Source organism: Mastigoproctus giganteus, chromosome 2 (genome assembly GCF_048544385.1).
Source record: "Mastigoproctus giganteus isolate SK-2022 chromosome 2, ASM4854438v1, whole genome shotgun sequence".
NCBI lineage: Eukaryota > Metazoa > Arthropoda > Arachnida > Uropygi > Thelyphonidae > Mastigoproctus > Mastigoproctus giganteus.
Window position 1 is genome coordinate 25,930,862 of NC_143576.1, and position 26,580 is coordinate 25,957,441.

The 26,580-nt window shown below is 37.0% G+C and overlaps 1 protein-coding gene across 3 annotated transcripts in view; it reads left to right on the forward strand.

The window, feature by feature from the left end:
• Rbcn-3A (rabconnectin-3 alpha) overlaps positions 1 to 26,580 on the forward strand; it is a 980,796-nt gene that overhangs the window by 324,761 nt on the left and 629,455 nt on the right. For all 3 annotated transcript variants that reach the window (XR_016547873.1, XM_090388469.1, XM_090388476.1), the window contains exons 20-22: positions 5,889 to 6,034; positions 17,496 to 17,620; positions 24,696 to 25,198. Coding sequence is in view for 2 of the 3 variants with exons in the window: in XM_090388469.1 (XP_090244595.1) it covers positions 5,889 to 6,034; positions 17,496 to 17,620; positions 24,696 to 25,198 (774 nt within the window). In the remaining variant the exon portion in view is untranslated. The remainder of the gene's footprint in view (positions 1 to 5,888; positions 6,035 to 17,495; positions 17,621 to 24,695; positions 25,199 to 26,580) is intronic.

The following is a 26,580-nucleotide window of genomic DNA, read 5'->3' on the forward strand; positions in this document are numbered from 1 at the left end:
AGCTGTACACACAAATAGCATGGGCCAGTGAATCAGAATGCCTTATAATGGGTATTTTTAACTTTCCACATACTGACTGCAATTGTGGTTTGGTCACTAACACATTAGCAAGAAAAGAGAAATTATTGGATGGAAATGGGCAAATGAAGGTTTCCCTCTCGCTGGTGAATTATATTCCCAATGGCAAGATTCTTGGCTTGAACAGACTACAAATATACTATACCAAATTAAGTCTGTAATCAAGTAGTGGCAGTTCAGTCTACTTAGGGTCCAAAGAGAGGAAGTTGTTCTTGCTCACCTTCGTGTAGGTCATAGTCACGTGATGCACTCGTTTTTGCCAAGGGTGGATTACCCACCTATGTGTAAAAACTGTGAAAATTCTTTTAACCATTGGTCATATTTTTATAGAATATCCCATTTTTATTAATGCATGACATTTATGTTTTATCCATTTTATTAACTGGCTGAACCCTTTACACTCAGCCAGATTTTAGATGACCGAGGCAATTTGTCTGACGTTTTTAACTTTTTATGATCCATTAACTTATACACTCATATTTGAATTCAGCATTTTTACATTTGGTGTACATTTCCTTGTTTTGACCTGGTAACCTGTTTGGGTTACCAAATATATATATTTTTTTTCATGTGTTTTGGAATAGGCAAGCCGCCGTAGCCTAGTGGTCAGGCGTGAGGGTAAAAGTATACATGCCTTGAGTGACCAGGGTTCAAGCCCGTGACTGCTGAATACGGTACTGTTTCTTGTATTCTCTCTATCTTGTGAACTTCTCTGACCATTTGGTCATCCCGGAGTATAAACAGAAAATTTATTTATTTAAATTTATTTTAAATGTGAATGTCTTATTATGAGTGATTTTAATTTGGCTCTAATTGATTGATTGTAGCAAATGGGAAGGAAACACAACATGGGGGACAAAATTTTTAAATCAACTAAATGATTGTTATTTTTATCAACATGTCAGGGAAAGTACTATGGAAAAGAATATTCTAGACCTGATCATCACCCATGAACCATGACAAAATAGGGTAGGGCTGACAGTACAGGAATCAGTAGCAGGAAGTGATCACAGAGTTCTGCGGTAGGTGATAAAGGGAGAGGTAGCAGTAGTTAAAGGCAAAGGAATGGGTTATAATTTCAGGAAAGGAAATTACGATGGCTTAAGGTGCTACATGGCCTCGATTAACTGGGTAGATATCTCACAGAGAGCAAATACAATTGAATTATGGTGTATCTTTAAAACATTAATCACAGACGCCTTCAATGTGTGTATACCATTAAAAAAAATACTCCATGAGGAAGATTCCAAGTTGGATGAATAATGAAGTTGCCAGATTACTTGAGCAGAAAAGACGGCATGGAAATGTTAGAGCAATAAAAAGTACTGAAGACTATAACAGCTGCAAATTGATCTGTAATAGTGCCACAGAAAAGGTTAGGCTGGCAAAGGCAGATTAGGAGAAATCACTGGCAAAGAGAGGAAGAATTTTTCACATATATAAATGCAAAGAAGAGAAGGACAAAGCACATCCATTACATAAGGGTCCACCCTTATGTAATGGATGTGCTATAATATTAGATACCCCAGCTGATGTTGCAGATGAACTCAACAGTTACTTTGCATTGATATTTAAAGAAGAAAAACCCTTTATGTCAATGAGATATTACGGCAGTGAAGTTGAAAAATATTAGTGTTATAATAAAATATTAATAATAGTATAATTAATGATACTGAAATTTCACATGTTATTTAATGAAAAAACTTTTGAGCCTACAGGCAAGTAAGGCTCCTGGGGTTGATGTCATATATCCTGTAATTTTAAGGGAGGCAGCATGTGAGTACATTGAACCATTGATGCTAATTATTAGAGCATTACTGGACTCAGGAGAGATTCCGTTGGATTGGAAAAGTGGCAGTGTATCTCCAATACATAATGGCGGTTCTAAGAGTGTAGTGGGAAATTACTGACTGGTCAGTCTAACTTCAGTAGAAGGGAAAATCATAGAGGTAATGATCAAGGGTGGAATTCAGGATCATTTAGATCAGGGGTGGGAACATCAGGCCTGCGAATGTGCATAATCTAGCCCATGGTAATTTTAAAAAAAAAATATATATATATAAAAAATAGCCCGCTGGAGAATATATATCATGAAATTATGTTTATTGTAATTTTTATTATATTTGTTGTTAATAAATTATTTTTAACATTTTGATTGCATGACTTCTAATGAGAATCATTTGGATTTGTGCCATATATCACGACTCGAGTAAGCAGCAGTGTTGCCATATATGGTGAGCAACACTGGTAAGAAGGCATAGATTTCTACAGTCAGTAGTAGTTCCCGGACTCAGCTCTGTAGAATATGATTGCAATGCAAGTGTTTCAATGGCAAATGTCAGTGAATGATCGACAGATAAAAATAAATAATTTGGAAAGGATTTACCATTTTATTTTTACGAAGTATTTATTTATGGGTTTTCAGTTATGCACAATGCATAATTGTGAAAACCCAAGATTATTAAGGTTTTATAAAATCTTTGAAATTATAATAATTTTTGATTTAATTTTTTTATAATTGTATTTTTGTAAATTTATCTTGAATTTGTATTTTGTTTTCTTATTAATAAAATTTATTATATGTACAAGTATGGTTTTTTTTATGTAGACCCCAAACACAAGACATATTAGAACCTATAGTACTTAGTACCGTGCTTGGGTTGTAGGTTGAGAAGACGAAAGAAGATATTTGTTGACATTGGACTTGAGACTTCTGTAGACTGTAATTTTCAAGAAATACGTATGAAGGAAGGTTGTTCCAGAAAATGGCAGTTGAATGAATAAACGAGGAAGTTGAAAAGTTTGTTCTATGAGTTTGAAGTTGGACAGTAAATGGATGTTGGCTGGTGGCAGCACATGTTCAGAGTGTTTTGAAAGAGAGGGCAGGAATTATAAAAGCCAATTCAGAAGAACACTGCCCATGGAAATATCTGTAGAAGAGGCATGCAACAGAAACAGTACGTCTATGAGACAGCGAGTGGAGAGTCTGTTAGAGATGAATCATTAATTAACCTAACTGCCCTCTTCTGAACAGAATCAAGAAGCCTGAGAGAGAGAGGTATTGGGGGCACCACCCCAGATGTGGGAACAATATTCCATGGTGGGGAGGATTTGCAATTTGTACAGAGTGAACAGCTGTTTGGAAGAAAAGTAATGCCGACAGCGAAAGAGAAAACCAAGTTTTTTAGATGCTGAGGAAGCAATTTTTGTAATGTACTTGTGCCAAGAGAGATTAAAGTCAGGGTAATCCCCAGAAGAGAGAAATCATTTTGCCTAGAAAGCGGAGTTTCACCAAAGATAAGCATAGGAGCAGAGGAATCCTTTTTTGCGAGATATGAGTTTTAGAAGGGTTGAAATCAACTCAGTTGTCTTTTTCCCATTGGAGAATTACCTGGAGATTGGCATTTAAGGAATTGGTAGTGGATATTCGAGAAGTTGCAGCTGATTGAATTAGTCCATAAACAATCTTTCCAATTAATTAGTCCATAAATGGGTAACATAAGCCAGAATATCACCAGTGGATCGACACTGACGGAAACCATAGTGGCAATCGTTAATCAGACAGAAGGTTTCTAGGTAGTTTAAGGGTTGGCAGTTAATTGATTTCTCCATTACTTTAGAAAGAGTAGAAGTAATTGCAACAGGATGATAATTAATGTATAAATATTACAATAAATAACAAAACTGTTTATTACAATTTTTTCATTATACACCATTTTAATAATCCTAAAAACATGAAAAGCTAAAAACAAAATTTGACCCACGAGTACCTCACAGACATTTTATTTGGCCCACCATTTCAAAAGGTTTCCCACTCCTGATTTAGATAGAAATGAAATTCTGAAGGATATGCAGACATGGTTTTATAAAGTGAAAATCATGTTTAACAAATCTGGTTAGCTATTTTAACAGGGTCACTCATGAGCTAGATTTAGGGAATAATTTAAACATTATTTGTTTATTTAGATTTCAGCATTTGACTCAATCCCACATTAGCAGTTTCTTTATAAGCTGGAACAGTTTGGAATCACAGGGAAAATCCTTAGATGGATAGCAGGATGGCTTCAGGGCAAGAGGTAGAGGGTTGTGATAAATGATTATTCCTCAGATTGGGTTAATGTAAGAAGTAAAGTTTCCCAGAGATCAATATTGGGACTACTGTTAATGTAAGAAGTGGGGTTCCCTAGGAATCAGTATTGGGACCACTGTTGTTTTTGATTCTCTTAAATGACATGAATGAAGGGAATAGTGGGCGTGATGTCTAAATTTGCTGATGATGTAAAGATTGGTAGAGTAGTTATTGATCGCTGCCTAGCAAAGCTTCTTCAGAGTGACCTAGATAGAATTCAGGAATGGTCAGAAAAGTGGCTTCTTTGCTTTAATCTAGGAAGGTGCAAAGTCTTACGCCTTAGGAACAGCAACCCCAAAAATAACTTAAACACTTGGTGGAGTTGAACTAAAGTCAGTAGTGGAAGAAAGGGACTTGGGAGTTATGATACGGTCAGACATGTAATTCCCCAAGCATTGTAGACAGACTGCAAAGAAGGCCCATGGTGTCTTATCTCTGATTTATCAAAAACATTTGCTAGTAGAGGTAAGGATGTCATAACCCCATTGTATAAGGCTATTCTTAGACCACGCTTGGAATGTGGTAAAGTATGGAGACTGCAACCAAAAAAAGACAGCTTCTTGAAGGGGTTCAAAGACGGTAACTTGCCTGGTGATATCTGCTAAAGAGCATCCATATGAGGAAAGACTTCAAATAAGTGGGTTTGCCCAGCTTGGAAACTAGCCACCTAAGAGGAGACTTGATTGAAGTGTTAAATCAAAAGTAAAATGAATGAGGTTGAAATTTTCATGGTTATTATGATTCTAGAACTAGAGGGCATAAATTCAAGTTACAGGGGAGCTGTTTAGATTGCAGGAATTTTTATATTTTAAGCAGCAAGTTATAAATTACTGGAATAAGTTACCTATATAGGTAGTGGAGGCTAACAGTTTGGGGAAATTCATCAACAGATCACCTATGGGAGGAGGGAAACTCATAGGTTGTCTATTTCCCTTTCTTTTTATTATTTCTTTCTTTTATTTAATTTTATTATTATTATTATTATTATTATTTTACTTTTTTTTTTTTTTTTTTTCCTGTGTCAGCATAAGCATAAGAATGATGTAGAATGTGTTTATATGGAATGGGGGTTCTGTGATACCCATGGATCAATACCTAAATGTCATAGTTTAAGTGGGCAATATCATTGAGAACATTCTGTTCAGCCTGATGTAGCTCTCATTTTATTCATCCAGTCACTTATTCTAAATAGAATACCATGTCACAGACATTGTTCAGGAAGAGAAAGCATAAAAGTTACCATACCTCACTGTATCTCAACCTGATTGAGCGTCTGTGGGATGCATGGAGGAGATGCTTATAGCAAGGTTTCTCTGTTGTCCAGTCTGAGGGAACTGCACAGTGTGATCAAATCTGCATGGGCTGACACCCCTGTTGATTTCTTTTGGTCTCTGTGGAGTTCATATCTTCCAAGGCTGTGGAGTTCATATCTTCCAAGAACCCTAGGCTGTTCTTAGTGTTTTAGCCCTCCCTCAAGTCTTGAATGATGCCAGTCACAGATTAGTGTATTGAACAACTGTCCACTCAGTTCATAACTGCATTATTGAGCTATATTTAGTAATTTTCAATATAATAAACCTTCAGTTTCATTGAACAAAATCATGTGTTTCTAGGTTCATCATAACAAAAGTTTATTTTCTTTGGTTTTAAATGTTAATTTTATTCTTCCTTTATATCACAGGTTTGTGCTCAGGTACTTCCATTACCAGATGATGTTGAAGTAGTTCATGCAACTCCAGCAGCAGGTCATTTAAGTTCTTCAAATATATATCCTGCTTGTTTTGCTCCATACCTTATTTGTACAGCATGCTCTGATGGATTGGTCAGGTAAGCCACTGGATATTATTTTTTTCATGTATTATTACAAAAGTGGATTATGAAAGTGGATTATGAAACAATAGGGATTACCTTTAGTTTTGATATAGGATGCCTCTTTTCCAACCAACTCTCCTGGTCCAACGCGCTAACAATTCATTGTGAAGGCGATATAAATTTTACAAAAAATGTGAAACATCTTCTTCACTGTCAGAACAGTAGTGTTCAGACCCCTCGTTCTCAATATTTAGTGCTCGACCCAACTTCTGTCTTCAAACACCATACCTCTGCCAGCAAGGAAACCATTACGTAGATTGACATTAAAATTAAAATTTAGGGGTCTAAAAAGCTTAATGAATATGGGCCGATTATTCTCTTCATTCCTTAAGTTGGACTAGAACTTTTTGAAGCGTCATGTTCACAGGAATAAGAGCAACACACAATTAATCAGAAAATTTTATCTTGTGTTGCAGTGTTTGTCTTCACGCATTCGTATATGTGACCAAACGTCGGATAATACGAATGATCTACGGATATTGATTTCCATATTGAGCCAATACAGAAATTACACACTATGCTGAACAATCGCTCAGTCCTTTCCTCATTTGCAATGCAAATTAATGACCTGGTGTACAACATTTCTTGCGGTGATTGCGGCTTGTCTTATCAGGGTTCGACGCGTTTTCCTTTGAATATTCGTGTTAAGCAACATGCGGCCTCAGTTTGTGCTTCTCGTTCAGCAGCGTCAGAATTAGCCTTTCACACCGTTAAACACCGTTTCACAGCGTCAGAATTAGCCTTTCACCGTTAAACATACTTTCATAAAAGTATGTTTAACGAAAAACATACTTTTTTATTTAACAAGGCAAATACTTCATTAGTGTCCAACGTAATTATACGCGACTATTAATTGCAGAAACTGCAGAAATTAAATTACACAAAAATTCTGTTAATGTTCGTTGGCCCTATCTCATCTCCGATTCATGGGCTTTTACGTGCATGTGCGAAGACAAATAATCCCTATTTAAGTTTCATACTCGCCCCTATTCGGTAATTTGCATGCCTGTGATCACGACATACAGTCGTAAAGCATTTTCAGCTTCTAAACTAATTGTTACTTTAATGTAAGTTTTTCAATTTTTCCGTTTTAATTCCTGGAGAGTATCATATGGAAGTGTTCTACATACTATATTGAAGTAAACTTCTCTTATTATTTTACAATTATTGATATTAACATAATACGTATTGAGCATTACAGCTCTGGTTCGTACTATTTAGAAGCATTAAACTTCAGTTGTCATTTTTAGACCCTTTTGAAACAAAATGGTGTGGTTCTTGTTAACTACCCTTCTTACCTTTAAATCATCAGAAGACCTTGACACCTTCCTCTGAACTCCTTTATAAATGTCATTAAGAAAGATAAGAAACAGAAGTGACTTCACACTGATTCCAGGGACTCCACTTCTTGCACGGGTCCACCCCGAAGTATGTCCATTTATGACTACACTGGCTCCTATTCTTTTTCCCGAGCCATTAATTCCAGTTTATGTAATAACCTTTCATACAGAACCACATCAAAGCTTTTCCTAAAGTCAAGGTTAATACAGTAGACTCAATTTTCCAGGATAGATGGTAAAAAACAAATCCCGGATAATCGATTTCCCAGTTAATCCAAAAATACAGAAGTCCCTGACATATGTAAGAGATACATTCCAGGACTTCTTACGTAAGTGAACTTCTATGTAACTCAGGAATGACTAATAACATATTGCTACTATATTATTATTGACAAATCTGAATTCGGCACGTTGCTTGTTAATGTTTGACCATTTTGATACATCCTTATTTATTTTAATTTTCTGATCCAAATTGATCGCTTTCCTTTTGTTGGTAGATTTACCAGTACCACTGTCACTTATTCTCTTAGTTGGCACCATGATAATGACTAAAATGAAATTTTCTGTAAAGAACTTCACAGGGTTAAGGCAAAAACTCACTGTTATCACTCCACTCGAGCTCACAATTTACTAAAGCACATTTCTGGAGGTCACTACCATAAAAACAATTTGCACTTTCCAGTTTATTGGCACTTTTCTGTTAGTGCATCTAATTAATTATAAACTCGATCTTATTGCATTTGCGATAATACCGATAACTGGAATTCTATGGGTTTTTACATTATTATGGTGAAATGTGTGTCCCTTTCACTGAAATCTTCAGTCATATAAAAAAACAAATATATTTTAAGAATCTTCTCTTCTTTCCTATGTTTTTTTGCTTGTTACTCCATATCTCACTTGTGCAATTTGTGTGTGCCGTGATCGTCATTATTGGTTGCTTATTATTTATTTTTGTTTGTTTTAAATTTTACAATCCTAAAAAAAAAAAAAAAAAAAAAAAGGTGGAAAAAAAGTTTACATAAGTCCAAAGTTGCGTAAGTCGGGGACATACTTCCTAATTCATTTCACAAATATACGTGGTCTCAATTCTAATCTCAACGATGTCCATTTCCACTTGCAGTCTGCCAAACCCCATGTACTTTTTCTGACAGAATCTCAGTTATCGGTTGATTCAACTACTGCTCATCTCAGATGCCCAAATTATTCACTGTATGATACCTTTCGCCCCAAAGGTGGTACTTGTGCATATGTCCGTTCTGATATTCCCTGTCAGAGACTTGGCAATTTGAAATCTCCTCTCTTTGATCTTCTTTGGCTTAAAATCTCTCTACCTCATTGTGTCAAATTCATCTGTTGTCTCTACCGTTCTCCCAACTCCACTAATCACTTGGAGCTCTTTGACTTCCTCTCTTTGCAACTTGACTTTCTCCAGTCCAACTTTCCTAACAGTGAGGTAATTTTCCTTGGTAATTTTAATGTTCACAACTCCAGCTGGCTTCCATTTTCTAGTCACACTGACCCAGCAGGTCGAGATGCTGAGGCTTTTGCAATTACTAATGACCTAGCACAGATTGTTCATTTACCTACAAGAATACCGGACATTCCTAATCATACAGCCAATACGCTTGATCTTTTTCTCACAAACAACCCTCCTAAGTACACGGTCGAAGTGAGAGGTCCTTTAGGCACTTCAGATCACAACTTGGTGATTGTCTCTTCTCCAATGGAACCTTTATCTTATGGCTATTCCCATCCTCGTGTTGTTTGACATTACAAGAATGCAAAATGGGATGATCTGAGAGACTTCTTTTCTTCTTTTCCTTGGTCAGATTACTGTTTCAAAACTTCTGAGGTCAAAGTTTGCTCTGATCGTGTCAGTGAAATTATTCTTGCAGGAATGGAATCCTTTATCCCACACTCCACTTTAAAATCTCGTCCTTTATCTAAACCTTGGTTTTCCAATAAATGTGCTAAGGCTGTCCAAGAGAAGAACGTTGCATATCGTAATTGGCTTGTTTCTAATTCTTCAGTTTAATTTTCTGCCTACACCAAAGCTCGCAACAATTGTAAAGCAGTTATTAATCAGTCCAAACTAGAGTTTGAACAGGCTAAGAGTAGAAAACTTGCTTCTTGCCCTAATGGTAGCCGAGCATTCTGGTCTCTTGCCAAAGATATTGGCCGCAACTTTTGCCCATCTCTGCTCCCACCTCTGTCCAAACCAGATGGTTCTGTTGCCACTTCAGCCAAGGATAAAGCTGACCTGCTAGCATCCCATTTTTCTTCGAGCTCATGTATTAATGATCTTGGTAAAACACCTCCCACCATTCCCAACACGCTCCATTCAATGCCTCCTGTGGTCTTCCGTCAAAAGGATATTAGAAGGATTTTGATGAATCTTGATGCTAAGAAATCTCCAGGTCCCGATGGTATTTCTCCTCTTGTTCTCAAAACTTGAGCTCCTGAACTTACTCCTATTCTTTGCCGCCTTTTTTCACTTTCTTATTCCAAAGGTGTTTTTCCTTCTGCTTGGGAATTTGCTCATATCCAGCCAGTTCCTAAAAAGGGTGACAAATCCCTCCCATCCAATTATCGTCCCATTGCAATTACTTCTACTCTTTCTAAAGTAATGGAGAAATCAATTAACCGCCAACTCTTAAACCACCTAGAAACCTTCCGTCTGATCAACGATCGTCAGTCAGTATGGATTCCGTCAGTGTCGATCCACTGGTGATATTCTGGCTTATGTTACCCATTTATGGACTAATTCAATGGAAAGGTTCGGTGAAACACAAGTAGTTGCCCTTGACATCTCAAAGGCTTTTGATCGTGTTTGGCATAAAGGTCTTCTAAACAAGCTTCCATCTTATGGTTTGCCAACTATTTTTTGTAATTGGTTATCCAGTTTTCTCTGTGATCGCTCACTGAGCGTGATGGTAGATGGCTCTCTGTCTTCTAACTTCTCCACTAATGCCGGTGTCCCCCAAGGTTCAGTTCTTTCCCCCACTCTTTCCCTCTTGTATATCAATGACCTTCTTCCACTGACTGGAAATCCTATCCATAGTTTAGCCAATGATAGCACATTGCATTCAACTTTCCATTTTGAGAAACCTTGGCCTGCTCAATCAGCTTCAACTTCTCGAAAATCTGCTACCAATTCCTTAAATGCTGATCTTCAGGTAATTCTCCAGTGGGGCAAAGACAACTTAGTTGATTTCAACCCTTCTAAAACTCAGTCTTGTCTTATATCTTGCAAAAAGGATTCTTCTGCTCCTATGCTCATGTTTAGTGACACTCCGATTTCTAGGCAAAATGATATATCTCTTTTAGGGATTACCCTGACTTCTAATCTCTCCTGGCACAAGCACATTACAAATATTGCTTCCTCTGCATCTAAAAAACTTGGTTTTCTCTTTCGCTCTCGGCGTTACTTCTCTTCCAAACAGCTGCTCACTCTGTATAAATCGCAAATCCGCCCTGCCATGGAATATTGTTCCCACATCTGGGGTGGTGCCCCCCAAAACCTCTCTCAGGCTTCTTTATTCCATTCAGAAGAGGGCAGTTAGGTTAATTAATGATTCATCTCTAACAGAGTCTCTCCACTCGCTTTCTCATAGACGCACTGTTTCTGCTGCGTGCCTCTTCTACAGACACTTCCCTGGGCACTGTTCTTCTGAATTGGCTTCTATAATTCCCGCTCTCTCTTTCAAAACAATCCGAACTCGTGCCGCCACCAGCCAATATTCATTTACTGTCCAACTTCAAATCCACATGGTAGGGGTACAGTAATTGGCAATGTAAAATTCACCACATACTGCTTCTTGCAGAGCAATCCTCCTTGTCGAAATTCCTGGATTTTGTTCTATTCATTCTAACATCCGTTCCTCAACATCAAGTGTTATGCTTCTGGGCCTACCTGCTTGCACTCCATGTGCGAAGCACCCGTGTTCTCTAAGGCATTGATGTACCCTGATGAATGTGCGTACCTGTTGGGCTGCCTTCAGCGGGGAAATGCTTCTTGGTACAAACGTGCAGCCTTGAGTGCACTGCCGTTGGCTTTACCACACATGAACTGTATGTCTGCATACTCTTCGTTGCTTTAACCTCTTTCCATGTTGACTATCCTTTGACAAGTACTAATATGCCTGCTACGTCTCAGAGCATTGAGAGAGGGGAAAGGGAGAGAATGAGCATAACCTAACGTAAACAAACAAGTCAGTGGTGGATCACAACTCTGTACCTTGTGAGTGGTGGATCCCAACCAGAAATTGCAATATCTCGAAAACTATTCATTTGAGGACTCATGTTTACTAGGCTTTTTTTTTTTTCATATTGTAGTCTGCACAGTTCACCTTTAAATTATTGACCATCACTTTGAAACACCCTCTACATATAATCTTTGTTGTATGCAACAGTGATATTTACAATATACCCTTCTCAGCAGCAATGTCAGAGGTTTTACATTGGCTGGTGGAGAATGACCTTGTGGAACGGGGAGTACCTTAATAGATTTTACATAGTGTTTTTTCTGCTGTTGATATTCGTACTTAAGTCTCTTAGTTTCAGGTAGTGGCCAGCTCCTTCTGTGGTGTTGATGGGCCCGTCTAGCTTGATAGACTCAACGCCTAAGTGAAGTCAATTCGTGGTCCCACCAGGGAATGCGATGAGAAGGTAAAGTTTCCTTACGAGCAGCCAGAGAACAAGCTCGAAACAAAGCATTACTGATTAAAATAGCATAGTCAGAAGCCTCATTCAGAAAGTTAATGGCATCGTATGAAAATTAAGAAATAATTGATTTTCAAAGCGATTCAAGCTGATATTTCTCATGGAGAAGCTTGTAAGTTGCATAAGTGGGGAGTGAAAGAGTAAATGGAGGATATAATCTAGAAAATGTAATGGAGCGGTGGCCACTGGAACAGAGGTTAGGGTTAACAGTGCAATCAGTAATGGCAGTAGAATGTGTGCGAAGCAATGGTAACATCAATATTAGATTCACCACTGAAGGAGCTACTGGTGTATGGTGAGTTAAGTTTATTTAGGAGATTTAGTTTATAGGACAGTAGAAACCTTCAATTAGCCAGCCCTTAGAGTCACTGGAGTCAGTGCCACAGCCTAGACTTAGTGTTGATATGAGACAAGATTATCAGGTTAGCAGAATAAGCAACAGTAGAAATGACGTTGTCTAAGGATTAAGATGTGGCAATATCTGAAGTGGAGGGCAGTAAAGACAGACCTGAAGGAATATTTTAATACAAATTGCATGTTGGTTTGTTAGGCTATACATTTTTAATTGATCTCTTTATTAAGGATTACAAACGCAGTTTTGGGTTCAGGGTGGTCAGGCTGAATTATTACTTTCCTTGAGACAGGATAGCCAGAGATCACCCATGAAAATAGCAAGGTTCTTATGGTGCAGTTAAGGCAAAGTTAATTTCATCTGTCACTCTGCGGATCTCATCAGATACGAGCCTGGTTAGGTTGGTTGGTTATTGGAAGTTTAATGGCGCATCAGCAACTAAGGCTATCGTGCGCCTACAAGCCTGGAACTTTGTGCATTAAGCTGAAGAAAGGAGAGTTTAAAAGCAGCGACAGCTGTAGGTTTTGAGAGGGTAGTGTTATCCCCTTTGCTTTTCATAGATTGATGGGACGCTCTGGTTACTCTGAAGAAATTTTAAGCTTGTGATTTGTTCCCCTCCCGAAATGCAGTGCATTTCATGGATTTTGAAGAGCTGAATCCGAATTTGAAGCTGGTGTTGCCCATAGATTTAGAGGCGAATGCAGGTTACTCTCATTGAAGTTTTTAATGAAGTTTTAACGAGTATTTTAACACACGGGGTGTGAAACTTGCTTTGTCTTTTGTAATGATCAGGAGCCTCTTCGATTACTGTTCAGTGGTGTGCCGGCCTACCGGGCCTCCACGTTTCCTTGGTAACCTTCTCTGTGGTACCAATATCTCTACAAAGACAACATTTGTGTTGTTCCCTAGGTAAAAGTCTAAATGAGAATGGATGAAGTGTAATTTTAGAAACGGTGCAGAAAGCAAGATTTGATAGGCTTGGAATGAATTCTCAGTCAACATTTTGATTGGCCGCTCCGTTGTTGCTGACTGAAATCAGACATACACTTGAAATGATCATCGCTCTCCCTGGAGCATTGTGTCATTAATTCAACTCGGTGATAGTGTTTCCTTCCCCTCGAAACACATTTCATAATTCTCGTGTATTTATTTTTATTTATTTAAACAGCAAACAAACATGGAAAATAAAGTTAGAGCTGCAAAGCAGAGACTTGGAATACAAATTTCATCAGGTAAAAAACAAGAAAAGTACATAAATGAAGGGAAAAAAAAAAAAAATTTAAAGGTTCGGCTCAGAGGTGCGATTGGAGGTTTCAGTTGCCTCTTGAGGTGTCCAGGGACATCCAACATCTCCAAGTTTGATTTGTTAATTGATCTTGAAGTCCTGTCATTATTATTATTATTATTATTATTAGTTTAAGTTTGCTTTCACCCCCTGTACAGCTGGTTGGCTAGAAGGGTGTCCATAGATTTATAAAAACATAATTAGAAAAACAAATACAGTAGACTCTCGATTTTCTGGGATAGTTGGTAAAAAACAAATCACAGATAATAGACTTCACAGTTAATCCAAAAATACAGAAATCCTCGACATACGTAATATAACTTCTTACTTCGTCGCGTATTACGTAACTTGGGAATGACTAATAACATATTGCTACTATATTATTATTGACAAATCTCAATTCAGCATAATACTTGTTAATGTTTGACCATTTTCATACATTCTTATTAGTTTAATTTTCTGATCCAAATCGATCACTTTCCTTTTCTTGATAGATTTACTAGTACCGCTATCACTTATTCTCTTAGTTGGCACCATGATAACAGTCAAAATGAAATTTTCTGTAAAGAACTTCACAGGATTCAGGTGAAAACTCACTATTATCACCCCGCACGAGCTCACGTTTTACTAAAGCACATTTCTGGAGGTCACTACCATAAAACAAAAACAATTTGCACTTTTCGTGTTATTGGGCTTTTCTGTTCGTGCATCTAATTATAAACGGGTATTAAATTCTATCTTATTGTATTTGCGTCAATACCTATAGCTTCAATTGTGTGGGCTTTTACGTTATGTTGAAGTGTTGTTCCCCCTTCACAGAAATCTTCAGTCATATAAAAAAAACCATAAATAAATTGTAAGAATCTTCTCTTCTTTCCTACTTTTTTGCTTGTTACTCTGTATCTCACTTATGCAATTTGTGCGTGCTGTGATCGTTGTTATTGATTACTTATTATTATTTTATTTTTTTGTTTTAAATTTTACAATCCTAAAAAAAAAATTATGTAAATCCGTAGTTGTGTAAGTCAGGGACTTACTGTATCGGAAAATGTTCAGCAACCTATGTAAAAAATATGCCGATAGAGTTAAAAAACGAAAAAAAAAACTTATCACGCACTACTTGCATATCCAATACGATGCTTCCCTTTATTTTTTACAATGTTGCGTATGGTTTGGTCACCAACATTATAATGGTTCACTAGAGATTTAACGGATCAAACTTTTGAATAATTTCAAGTCTTTGTTTAACTGAAAGCGCAACTCTTTTGTGGTGCCTGCATAGCCAGGTGGACAGGAGCAGCAGTACGTAGCACACGCTTCTTGATTAGACCAGGATTCCAGCTCATGACCACCAAATACGGAGGATGCAGAAAGGTCAGGGAATGATCACCGCATATCCCTGAAGCAATATGGCCTTAGTTGCTGATGCTCCTAAAAACCAAATAATAACAACAGCAACTCTTTTGCATTTATCCATCATTTTTGTGATTTCTAAACAAAAAAAAATATATTTACTACAAAAAAAAAAATTTCAACATCCCTGACATAAATAATGAAACAAAATTTCTTTTTTGTTGCGGTGCAACAGAACACAATTGACGTGACACACTAAAACAAACTAATCATTTCTTCTCTCTCTCTTGTTTTTTTTTTTTTTTTAGCTGCAGGTTCTAGTTATTACTTGAATTTTATGATTTTTGGTTGGTTTTTTTTTTTTTTTTTTCTTTCTTTTTCTTTAATATGGAGTCTTGAAGTGTCCTGGTTAATCCAATCCCGGTAAATCAAGAGTCTGCTGTAATTTCAAAGTTGTTTCTTATATCCACTGTTTTATGACTCATAATAATTAGGTAGGCCAGGCAACACTTTCTTTTACAAACCCATGTTGTGATTTGTTAAGGGTATCATTTATATTGAGATGGTCCTGTGTAGTATCCTTAATTAGGAACTCTTATGATCTGACCCACCACTGTAGTCATACTTACTCGTTATTCATATCTTTTGCACCTCCAGTGTGGACTGGGATAATGTAAGTGCTTCTCCAATCTAGAGGAGTCTTCCCGGAGTCCAATGATGAGCTCAGCAACATCCGCAGTGGGACGATGGACTCATATACAGTCTATTATATCAGGATATACACCATCCACTCCTTGAACCTTACCTTTGCTCAGCTTCACTGTTTTCCCCCCAAATATTCTTCTCTGAGATTGATATATCACTTAATTTACAGTTTTCTAACTCCTTTTCACTTATCCCTCATGGTTTGAATGAGCTGTCAACTGTGAAGAGCATTGTGAAGTGCCTGTTCAACTTGTCTATTACTTTCTCTGTGCTTTAATTTCCCATTTAAATCGAATAAGGGACCTCTCTCTCTCTCTCTCTCTCTCTCTCTCTCTCTCTCTGTCATATTGGAATAAATTACAATCATATATAGATGGCCCAAAAATCTGTTGCCAGTGGCATATTACCTTTCCATAATTAACAGTCTATTAGAGGTAGATGAAAAGGCAATCTTGTACAGATGCCATTCAGGTTGCCTATAGAGATTATTTTCATAACTCCTCAGAGTCATTTGTTCTGTATACCCCAGCCATCATCTTCCCTTTACTGCATTGTCATATTGTACCACACAGACTCGATGTCCATCTGAACTTAATCTGATTCTAGAATACAGTCAGATTGCTTTCGTAAGAGTGCTATACTCACCATAATAAAATTTTTTCCTTGATTTTCTGGAAAGCAACCCTCCCATATATCAAAGATCTGTTGTATATATTTTTTTGCACATGAGGGACCAGAGTAGTATGAATATATGAGGGGAGGATTTGAAATGTTCATGGCTTGAGTATGAAATGTGCAACACTTCATTTAGTAACCAACCAAGAGTCATGCAATTTTGATAATGTCTTTTTTTTTAATTAAAGAATTTTGCTGAAGTCAACAAAGTCGTGCGAATGAGGAAAGATAGACAAAATCAGTTACCATGCAGTTGTTCAATATTTGGAAAAGAAGGGATTAACACCAAAGGCAATTTATGAGGATATGGTTAAAAAATTGAGGGAGGGTGCTCCTACTCCATGGTTAAGTGAGTATTCCATTTTCCCACTCACGATCATGTCATTGTTGCAATGGATGCATCCTTGGATGCCCAAGAGAAAATGTTCTTGTCAGTTGGAATCAATGCATTGCAGCATTATTGGAAAAAGTGAATTGACTCCAAAGGGGACTGTGTTGAAAAGTAAAGTTACCAGACTCCTCATATAAGCCCTTCATACTCAGGCCATGAACTTTTGAAATGCTCCTGTTATATATGTTTTGAGAATTCTTTCAATGCATTATCATCAAATTATGTCTATATATATATATATGTATGTACAGATTTTCTTTAAAATCTGTAGAGACATGCTGCCATCTGTCAACTGTGTTTATATTATAGTTTCCATTTTTATAAAAAATGGAAAATAAATTAATAAGATCTTGCATTTTTGTGCATCTTTCAGGTTGTGCAAACTTTAAAATTCTGCAAAAAAACTCACTGAAGATAACATATGTACTATCTAGAAAGCAATATATAATATAACTTTAAAAACACATAATAATAATAGTTTTTAAAGTTAAGACATGGTTCATGTCTCTTCCTTTATATTGCATTATATTGTGTAGCTACTATACGCAATAATTTTTATGGATGAAAAAAATTGTCATTTTCATTTTTAGGTTTTGGTATTGTAAATTTGTTCGAAAAAAGGACAACAGTGACATGGAAAGGTTGGGAGAAGAATATGTTTGGCTAGAATGGGAAATGATGCTGAATAAAGAATCTAGTTCAGTTCACGTGACAGGTATTGCAAAAAAATTATGTTAAAAGTAAAATTAATTTCATTTTAACAGTTTTGCTGTTTACTTCATATTTGTGTTACATGAAATATACAGTAAATTCTCAATTGAGTGACGCAAATTTTAGTGAGTTATATGTCATGTGAGTGATGGAGAAACACATTTCAATGAATGTTAAGCACTAACAACTGAACAATTTACTTTGATAAATATTTATGACTAACAGATAGTGCTGGTGGTTACAAATGTAACTAACACATAAATAACAAATGTAAATAAATGTAAACAACTTGCAGTAAATAAAGTTGCAGCACAATTTTACATTGGAGGATAAAAAAGAAATTAACTGTTCTTAAGAAATAATTATAATGAAGTATTGCACTATCTTTATTAATTTACATGATATTTTAGTTTTAATAATATACCATGGGGAAATTTAAATCAGTTTCTCACATGTAATGAAAAGGGTCACTAAATTTCATTTTTCTACCATTATAATTAGTCATGCAGGAGGCAAACTGTATAACTAGTTATAATGGTGGTAAAAACCTTGGTTATGTGGAATTAAAATCTGTTGCTTCCATGTCTTAGTACATTGTTTCTAGAAGGGATTAACCACAGATTTTAGCATTAGCATTAGCATTAGTAGAGGCATTTGATGCAAGAAAGCAAGCTTATGCAGCATCACCCTAAAAAAAAAAAAAAAAAAAAAAACTCACTTCCACTTCACCCCTCTGTTCGTTCAAAATACCTGTCCAGCTGAACCTTAAACTTATTTAGGCTATCAACCTCCACCACAAGGGATGGAAGTCTGTTCCACCAACCAACCACCCGCTGGCTAAAGGCAAATTTCCGCACGTCTATCCTACATCTGTCTTTCCTCAATCTGAATTTATGCCCTCTCAGGTGATTTTTCTGAGCTAGAGGAAGAATCCCATCAGCATTGAGCATGCTTAAACCATTCAAGGCTTTATACACCTCTATCAGATCACCTCGCTGGTGCCTAGTCTCCAGACACTGTAATTTGCAAAACTTAAGCCTTTCTTCGTAAGAGCACCCCTTTGTTCCATTCACTAATCTTGTTGCCCTTCTCTGTACTCGTTCCAGCAGCTCTACATCCTTCTTGAAATGAGGCCTCCAGACCTGTATACAGTACTCTAGGTGTGGCCTGACCATCGCCTTATACAATGGAATAATCACCTCCTTATCCCTGCTCGAAAAATTCCTGTATATCATTGACAATACTCCATAAGCTACTCTTGCAGCCCGTCTGCACTGCTCAGAGAACTTCATATCTGCCTGCACAACCACCCCCAAGTCCCTTTCATTCTCTACCACTGTCAGTGTAGTACCACAGAGTTGATACGTTGCTCTGGGGTTGCTGTTTCCCATGTGTAGTACTTTACATTTATCAATGTTAAACTTCATTTGCCACCTCTCAGCCCATCTGCTCAACCTTTCCAGATCCTGTTGCAGCAGCATAGTGTCAGTAGTGTCCTTGACAACCCTGCCAACCTTTGTATCGTCTGCAAACTTGGACATTAAGCCCGATATACCATCATCAATATCATTTATAAATACAGAAAACAATAATGGACCCAACACTGAGCCCTGAGGGACTCCACTAATAACATCAGTCCATGATGAGCAGTGTCCATTGATTACCACTCTCTGTCTTCTCCCCCTCAACCACCCCTTTATCCATAGCAGCAATTTGCCTCCAATGTCACACTGCTCCAATTTGTGTAGCAGTCTTCCATGTGCAACAGTATCAAAAGCCTTTCTAAGATCCAAGTATATAATATCAAAGTTATTCCCTGCATCCAGTTCTTTTGTGACTGCATCATAGTATCCAATCAAGTTGGTCAGGCAAGACTTCCCCTTAACAAAACCATGCTGTGTCTGAGCTATAACTGAAGTCTTGTCTAAATGATCCTGCAGTGCTTCTTTAACCAGTGCCTCCATTAATTTTCCTGGAACAGAAGTTAAGCTCACAGGTCTATAATTACTTGTGTCAGCCTTTGATCCTCCTTTGTGAATTGGGGTCACATTTGCACATTTCCAGTCTATGGGTACCTCCCCTGAGTCCAAGGAAGCTCTCATAATTATGGCTAAGGGTTTGCTTACTTCCTTTGCTGCCTCCTTTAATATAACTGGATAGATCCCATCCACCCCGGGTGCCTTTCTTGTGTTTATCTTCAACAGTAACTCCTCCACTTTACTCCCAGTTATTTCAAGATTCTGTAGCTTACTGCTAGAGTTGAATACACCTCTGGCATTCCCCTCGCTGAATAACTCCTCATGTGTGAATGTCGATGCAAAATATTCATTTAGTTTGTTAGCTACCTGAGCAGGATCATCAACACTTGACCCATCAATATCAAGTGGACCAATCTGATTCATCCCCTTCCTTCTAGAGTTTACATAAGTAAAGAACTCTTTGCTGTTTTTCTTTGCATCCCTTGCCAAGGATTTCTCGTAATCTGCCTTCGCCTGCCTAACCTCCTTTGTAACTTGGTTACAGACCAGCTTGTATCTATCATAGGCTTCTGTGTCATGTGTTAATTTGTATGTATCCCATGCATTTTTCTTCTCTGCCATATGCCTCATTAGTTCATCTGACATCCATTTTGGCCTAAACCTTGAACAATATTTCTTAGTTGGTATGTAAAGCCTAGTAGCTTCCAATATAAGTTCTTTGAATGCTTCCCATTTTGAATTTGCTTTTGGTAACATCATCAGCTGGTCCCACTGTATAGAATTTAAATACTGTCTCAGTCCATCGTAGTCGCCTTTACGGAAGCAATAACCCTTCCCTTTACCCCTAATGGTAGTTACCTCTTTGAGTAAATCCCACTTCAGCACACTGTGATCACTGCCACCTAGTGGTTCATTTATCTGCAGATTCTTAATGCATGAAGAATCACTGCTGATAATCAAATCAAGAGTATTACTCCCTCTAGTTGCCTCCCGAACATGCTGATGTAGAAAACAATCATCCAATAAATCCACAAAAGTCCTGCTAGTGTGTGAGTAACCAGCCCCCAAATTCCAGTCAATATCTGGGAAATTAAAATCTCCCATTATAAGACACTCTGATTTACTGGCCCACTCTATTTCCCTGTACAGTTCCTTATTATACTCATCAGAGTCATTAGGCCTATAGCACACTCCTACTCTCAATTTTGATCTCCCAATGTTTATGTCACACCAAACTGACTCCACACTGCACTGTCCAGCGATGTCGACTGGCTTCACTTCCTTGGTTTTTATGTGTTTTTTAACTAATAACATAACCCCTCCTCCCTTCCTATCCTGTCTATCCTTTCTGTAGACGTTGTACTCCCCAAATTGCAGTTCTGCATCCCTTATATCTGTGTGACACCACGTCTCTGATATCCCAACTATATCTGCCTTCGATGTTTTGAGCAATACCTCAAATTCATCAAATTTATTTGCTAAACTCCTAGCATTGGTGTACACGCAATTATACCTGCACCTGTTTCTATTCTTAGCTACCCTAACACAACCCATGTGTTTACTTGTACCGCAATGGCTCCCAGCAGTCTCTGAAATACTATGCATCTTGTTTTTCAGGCTTCTGCTCATTCTAATAGAAGCAGTGCAAGAATCTCTTTCACCTCTGCCAGTGGCTACTGTCAATCTATTGGTCTTTGTCTCCCCCCAAGCTAGCAGTTTTCCGACCCACCTAACACTGCCTCGATAGCATCAGCAAATATTCTTGCACCCTTTCTATTTAAGTGTATCCCATCCCTGTAGAAGCAATCTCTCCTGTTAACAAGTACAGTCCAGGCTGAAAAAAATTCTACCCCTTGAGCCTTGCACAATCTTTCCAGGGCCGAATTGATCGACAAGGCTCTCATCATATACTCCCTCCTATCGTGTCTGGGCAGAATTGCAGACACTTTCAAATTCAACCCTAATTCTCGGCTTTTGTTCAACAGTGACCTGTACTTGTTAAGTAATTCTGCTGGTCTCCTACTCTTAATATTATTAGTGCCAACGTGTACAACTATATCACCTTTTGTGCCCTTAAAAGATGATATTCGCTCTACAACGTCATCAACCTTTGCCCCTGGCAGACATACCCTGGTCCTGTTCCACCTATCTTTTTTACAAAGCATGTTCCCCGTTTCCCTGACAATAGAGTCACCAACAACTACTAGTTCCTTCGGGACCAGCGCATTCTGCCTTAGGGGTTGTCTCTGTGTCACGCGATGCCCAAGTGCAAGCTCTGGCGTTGATGTGGGCAGCTGAGAGCTTGATGGGCCCCTCAATTTAGTTTCTTCGAGGGCATCCACCCTGTCCTTCAAGCTCTCATATAGGCCCACAAGAACGCCGAGTTGTTGCCTGATATCAATACACTCCTTGCATCGCGCACACACAAAGACATCCCCCTTGGCAGTATCATGTCCCGTACCCGATTGCTCTGCAAACATCAAGCAAACAGTGCATTTTATAAGGCTGTGAGTCAGAGGACAACTGCCCCCCTCAGTTCTGCTCTGAGCCACAGCACTTCCATTAGCTTGAGCCTTTTGCTTTGCTGCTCTGGTCTGAGTCATGATTCTATTAATTTATTAATTAATTATGTTATTTTATTAATTATATTACGTTTGTAATCTAAGTCGTTATATGTATTTATTTAAACGTACAATTTAACTGCTAACGAAGTTCAACTAACGCTATCTAGTACGGTATATAACCTACGGTATATCTAGTACGGTATCACAATGGCGGGAAAGTTACTAACGGTGACGGTAGTTACGAACACGTGGAAACCCTTACCGATACTTTTACAAGGCCGAGTAAAGAATAAATACACCAAATTAATCAAAAAATCACAAAATAATGTTATACTACTAAATTTAAATCAAAAGTTTTAGAAAAACAATAATTTCAAATCAATAAATAAGAAAAATCCACTTAGCGGCTTTGAACACGACCGTTACTAGTAGCCTCGTCAGCAGACTTAGTGAACCATACATTTTTTCAGTATCTACTAGGCTTGCCAGGTGCTTCGTTTCAACCTGAACAGTAAATATTTGAATTTACTGCCCAGTAAACATAAATCCTAGAAATAATACCAGATGTAAATGTCTAGTAATTTAAGTCTCATCTGTTTACCAATAACTTAATTTAATTTTAATTATATTCTGTTTTAATTATAGCTGTTCTCTTGAGTTTTAATAATTTTGAAACCCTTGTTACTCTTTAGGCAGAACTGTATTCTTTAATCTTTATTATTCTTACATAGCCAGAATAATTTCAATGCTCAGATAGAGTAGAAAATTCTTCACTCTGAAAGGGACTTTCTATGTGAAGATTGCTACAAAATATCAATTCAGCTAACTGGTGACATTTGCTGAATTATCTGAAATTGCATCTTTTCCATTGAACAAAGGTCTTATCTGGTTTACTCTTTTCCTTTTTTAATATTTACAAATGAATAAACCTCATTGCACACATTCTCATCTCTGTGGTTAATAATTCATCATGCTCAGACTTCCTAACCACCCTTATTACAAATGAGCTTATAATTATTATGAGAATCTGCACTTTCCCCCACTGCAATTCTCCTGTGTTGACTTATTCTGCTCTAACAAGCTTTCCAAATCCTTATTTATCCATTTTGGTATCCTTGTTTGGTATCTCCCTTATTGGAATGAATTCAGTAGTGATTTTGTGTTAATATTAGTACTGTTGTCATTCTACAGGAACCAAAGCCTCTGCTTACACCTTGTGATAGGACTGTTAGTAATCCTGGGTATACCTTTACCTATATGTGAGATATGCAACACTACACCTACTATACTGGAGGTGTGGCATCCATATTTCACAGAGGAATGCCACCCCTCTGCATCACGAGGCAATGCTAGCTGGTAGAAGACTCATCATCTGGTGTGGTATCACCACTTTTCTTGTTGGATTTTTGAAGTGGTGAAAATGATGTTTAGTCTCCAGAGCAAGGTTCCAGCAACCCTCCTCCTCCATCTCTTCTATCATGAAGTATGAGTGATGTCTTTTGAGGTTATGATGGACATAGCAAGATCTGGTATTACTTACATTTCAAGGGTACAGCTCTAAAAATGGTCTTCACAGGGTGACTACATAATCCACTAGACCAAACCTCTTTGTAACTGTAGATCTCACTACCTCTACTCTGCCAGCCAGTGACTGGAGAGAGTCCAAGCAGTGTGTATGTGGGAGGCATTGTCAAAGCCATTTTATATCAAGGAGCTAGGTATATTCTTGCTATATCTACACGAATGAGTATTTTTTGCTACTAGCTTATTAGGAAACATAGGGACAATGATGGCATCATTGGTTGGAGAGGTGAGGTAAGAGTTTGCTACAGTAGGAATAGCATGGCTATTTTAATCAGACTCAGTTTCTGTTATAAAGCTTTTAAAAAACAAATACAGTAAATTGGCTGAAAGTTTACCAAACTCATTGTGCGGATGAATATTTCTCACAACATAATTATATAAGTGATTCAAAGCCTTCATTGAAGATTATGAATATGTAGAAAACAAATACTATTATGGATGTATTGTTAAATTCTTCCATAATAGTACTTGTTAATCTTCATAGTTTTCTTAAAGGCAGAACTATTGATGTGGATTACTGTTTGAAGCATAAGATAAGGTTGGCAGTATTGTTAAAACATACAGGTCAACAATATAAAAGGCACCCTCTCGCCATTCATCTATAGTCCTGGCTTACCACCTTTTGATTCAAACTATTAAAAAATAAAATAAAAATTAATGAGAAAAGTATCAAACTTTTTCAAATTCTGATCCTGAAAACAACTACATGACTTTCAAAGAGACATTTGGAAATTAGCAGAAAGTTGGCAGAAGTATTATGTTATGATAAAGAGGTTTGTATTATTGATACTTAGTACCAATAAAATTTTATTAAAAAAAAAAAATCTCATTCATTTACAAATAAACAGTCATACTTCTTGTTCTATTTTTATGACATTATTATTATGGTGTAATTATAGTATATTAAATAGACTTGTGAATTTAGAATCCTAATTAAAATTTTATTTTATAGGACAGCCATTATATGTGAGCTGTGCTTATAGTGGCCGGATGGCATGTGCTTATAAGCATGGAAGATCTTTCACAAGACCATCTTCAGAGAATCCATCTGAACGTTTTGTAAATATCAGTGTTTCGGTATTTGAATGTGAATCAACTGGTGGTTCAGAATGGGTGTTGGAAGATACAATTCATTTAAAGAATGTTAGTTTACCACATCTTGAGCAATTCACAGCAGCCGATTTAGGCATCCTTTATAATGCATCAGAAAGGAATCGCCGTACAGTAGATACTCTGATGCAGAAATTAACTGCTAATGATGAGTTAGCTGTTGAACAGGGACCTAATTTACAGCGTCTTTTATCAGTTCCTAGTTTTACAACACTTCAGACTCTTAGGCGAGCCATAACTGAAAAGGGTAATCAGAGTCTTCTCACACAAAAATCACTTGTCCAGCTTGATTGGGTTTCCACTGAGGATGGTTCTCACGTTCTTACAGTGGCTTTAGGATCAAAGGTATGCTGTCTGTTTCAATAACATTGTTACTATGTGTATGTATGTGAGAGAAAGAAAGAGAAGACAAATTACCCTACAGGAAATGTTAGAATATGGGTGGAAAAATGTTTTATTCATTTCTTAATTTTGAAAGTTTTGCTTAACATTACTCAATATTATATAGCTCAGTGCACTTCACAGGAGGTCACGAGGTAAAGATGCTCTTAGACAATTTTGCCCTGTATATAATTTTATATTATACTATGGAACATTCGATGAAATATACACCATTCTTTGTTCGTAAAAGCAAATTGCAATGAATGCAATGAATGGCATTGATTTAATTGCATCTCATATTGTGACTCCATTCACAACAAGTTACCATGTATTGCAATATGCCGAATAAGTAATGCTTCTCCAGTGGAGAAGACTACTGTTACTTATTCTCAGCGGAATTATTGCAATTTACTATTATGAACAAAGAATGGTATATATTTCACCAAATGTTCTATAGTAAATTCCCAATTCATATCTTCTTAAGCCTTGTGCATTTATTTACTTAGTAATTAATGTAACTCTGGTTACTTATATTAAAAGTTATATGTTTTTAAGTTCTTTCACATAAAGTGTGTATTGTCTTCATCTTCAAATGTAAGAATTAACTTCCAGTGGACACATTTCAATGAAATTTTTTATTTGGGTCTTTTAGAAAAATTTCTCAAGTCATCACAAATTTCATTAAATCAAACTAATAGAACGGTGGCAATATTTGTTTTTTTAAAAAAAGTTTGGGTATATATTAATTACAATGGATTTAATTGTAATATAATCCAATATTCCACATAATTCAAACTCATAATATTGCCTAAGGTTATCATAAACAATACTGCATTACAAGTATCAAATTCAGCACTTTACTCTTGTAGTCATATGCTAAGCTGTCAGTTGTTCAGTTATTATCATGATAAACCACAACCTTTCTTTATCTTATTACACCAGATAAAGAAAGGTTGTGGTGTATCAGATAAAATCATATGTCAGACCAAAGCATGATACAAACTTCACAACTGTAATGTTAATGCTATTATAATAATTAAAAACTAAAGATTTAAGTGTAAACTTTCCTAAGCTGAATACAGAGTTTTATGAACACATCTTTATCAAGGAAAAGAGCATGTGATGAATGAGAAAGTTAAAAATATCAATCCCTTTAACCATAGCCATGGATACTTACATATTACTCTACGGAAGTTACAACCACAGAAGGCTTCCATAAACCAACATTATTTCACATATTGGATTAATAAAGGACATACATTAACAGAATTTTTGTTAATTCTCATGTGTAAGGTTTTGGAGATCAATAATTTACGTAATTTGGGTGATAATCCAGAATTATTATT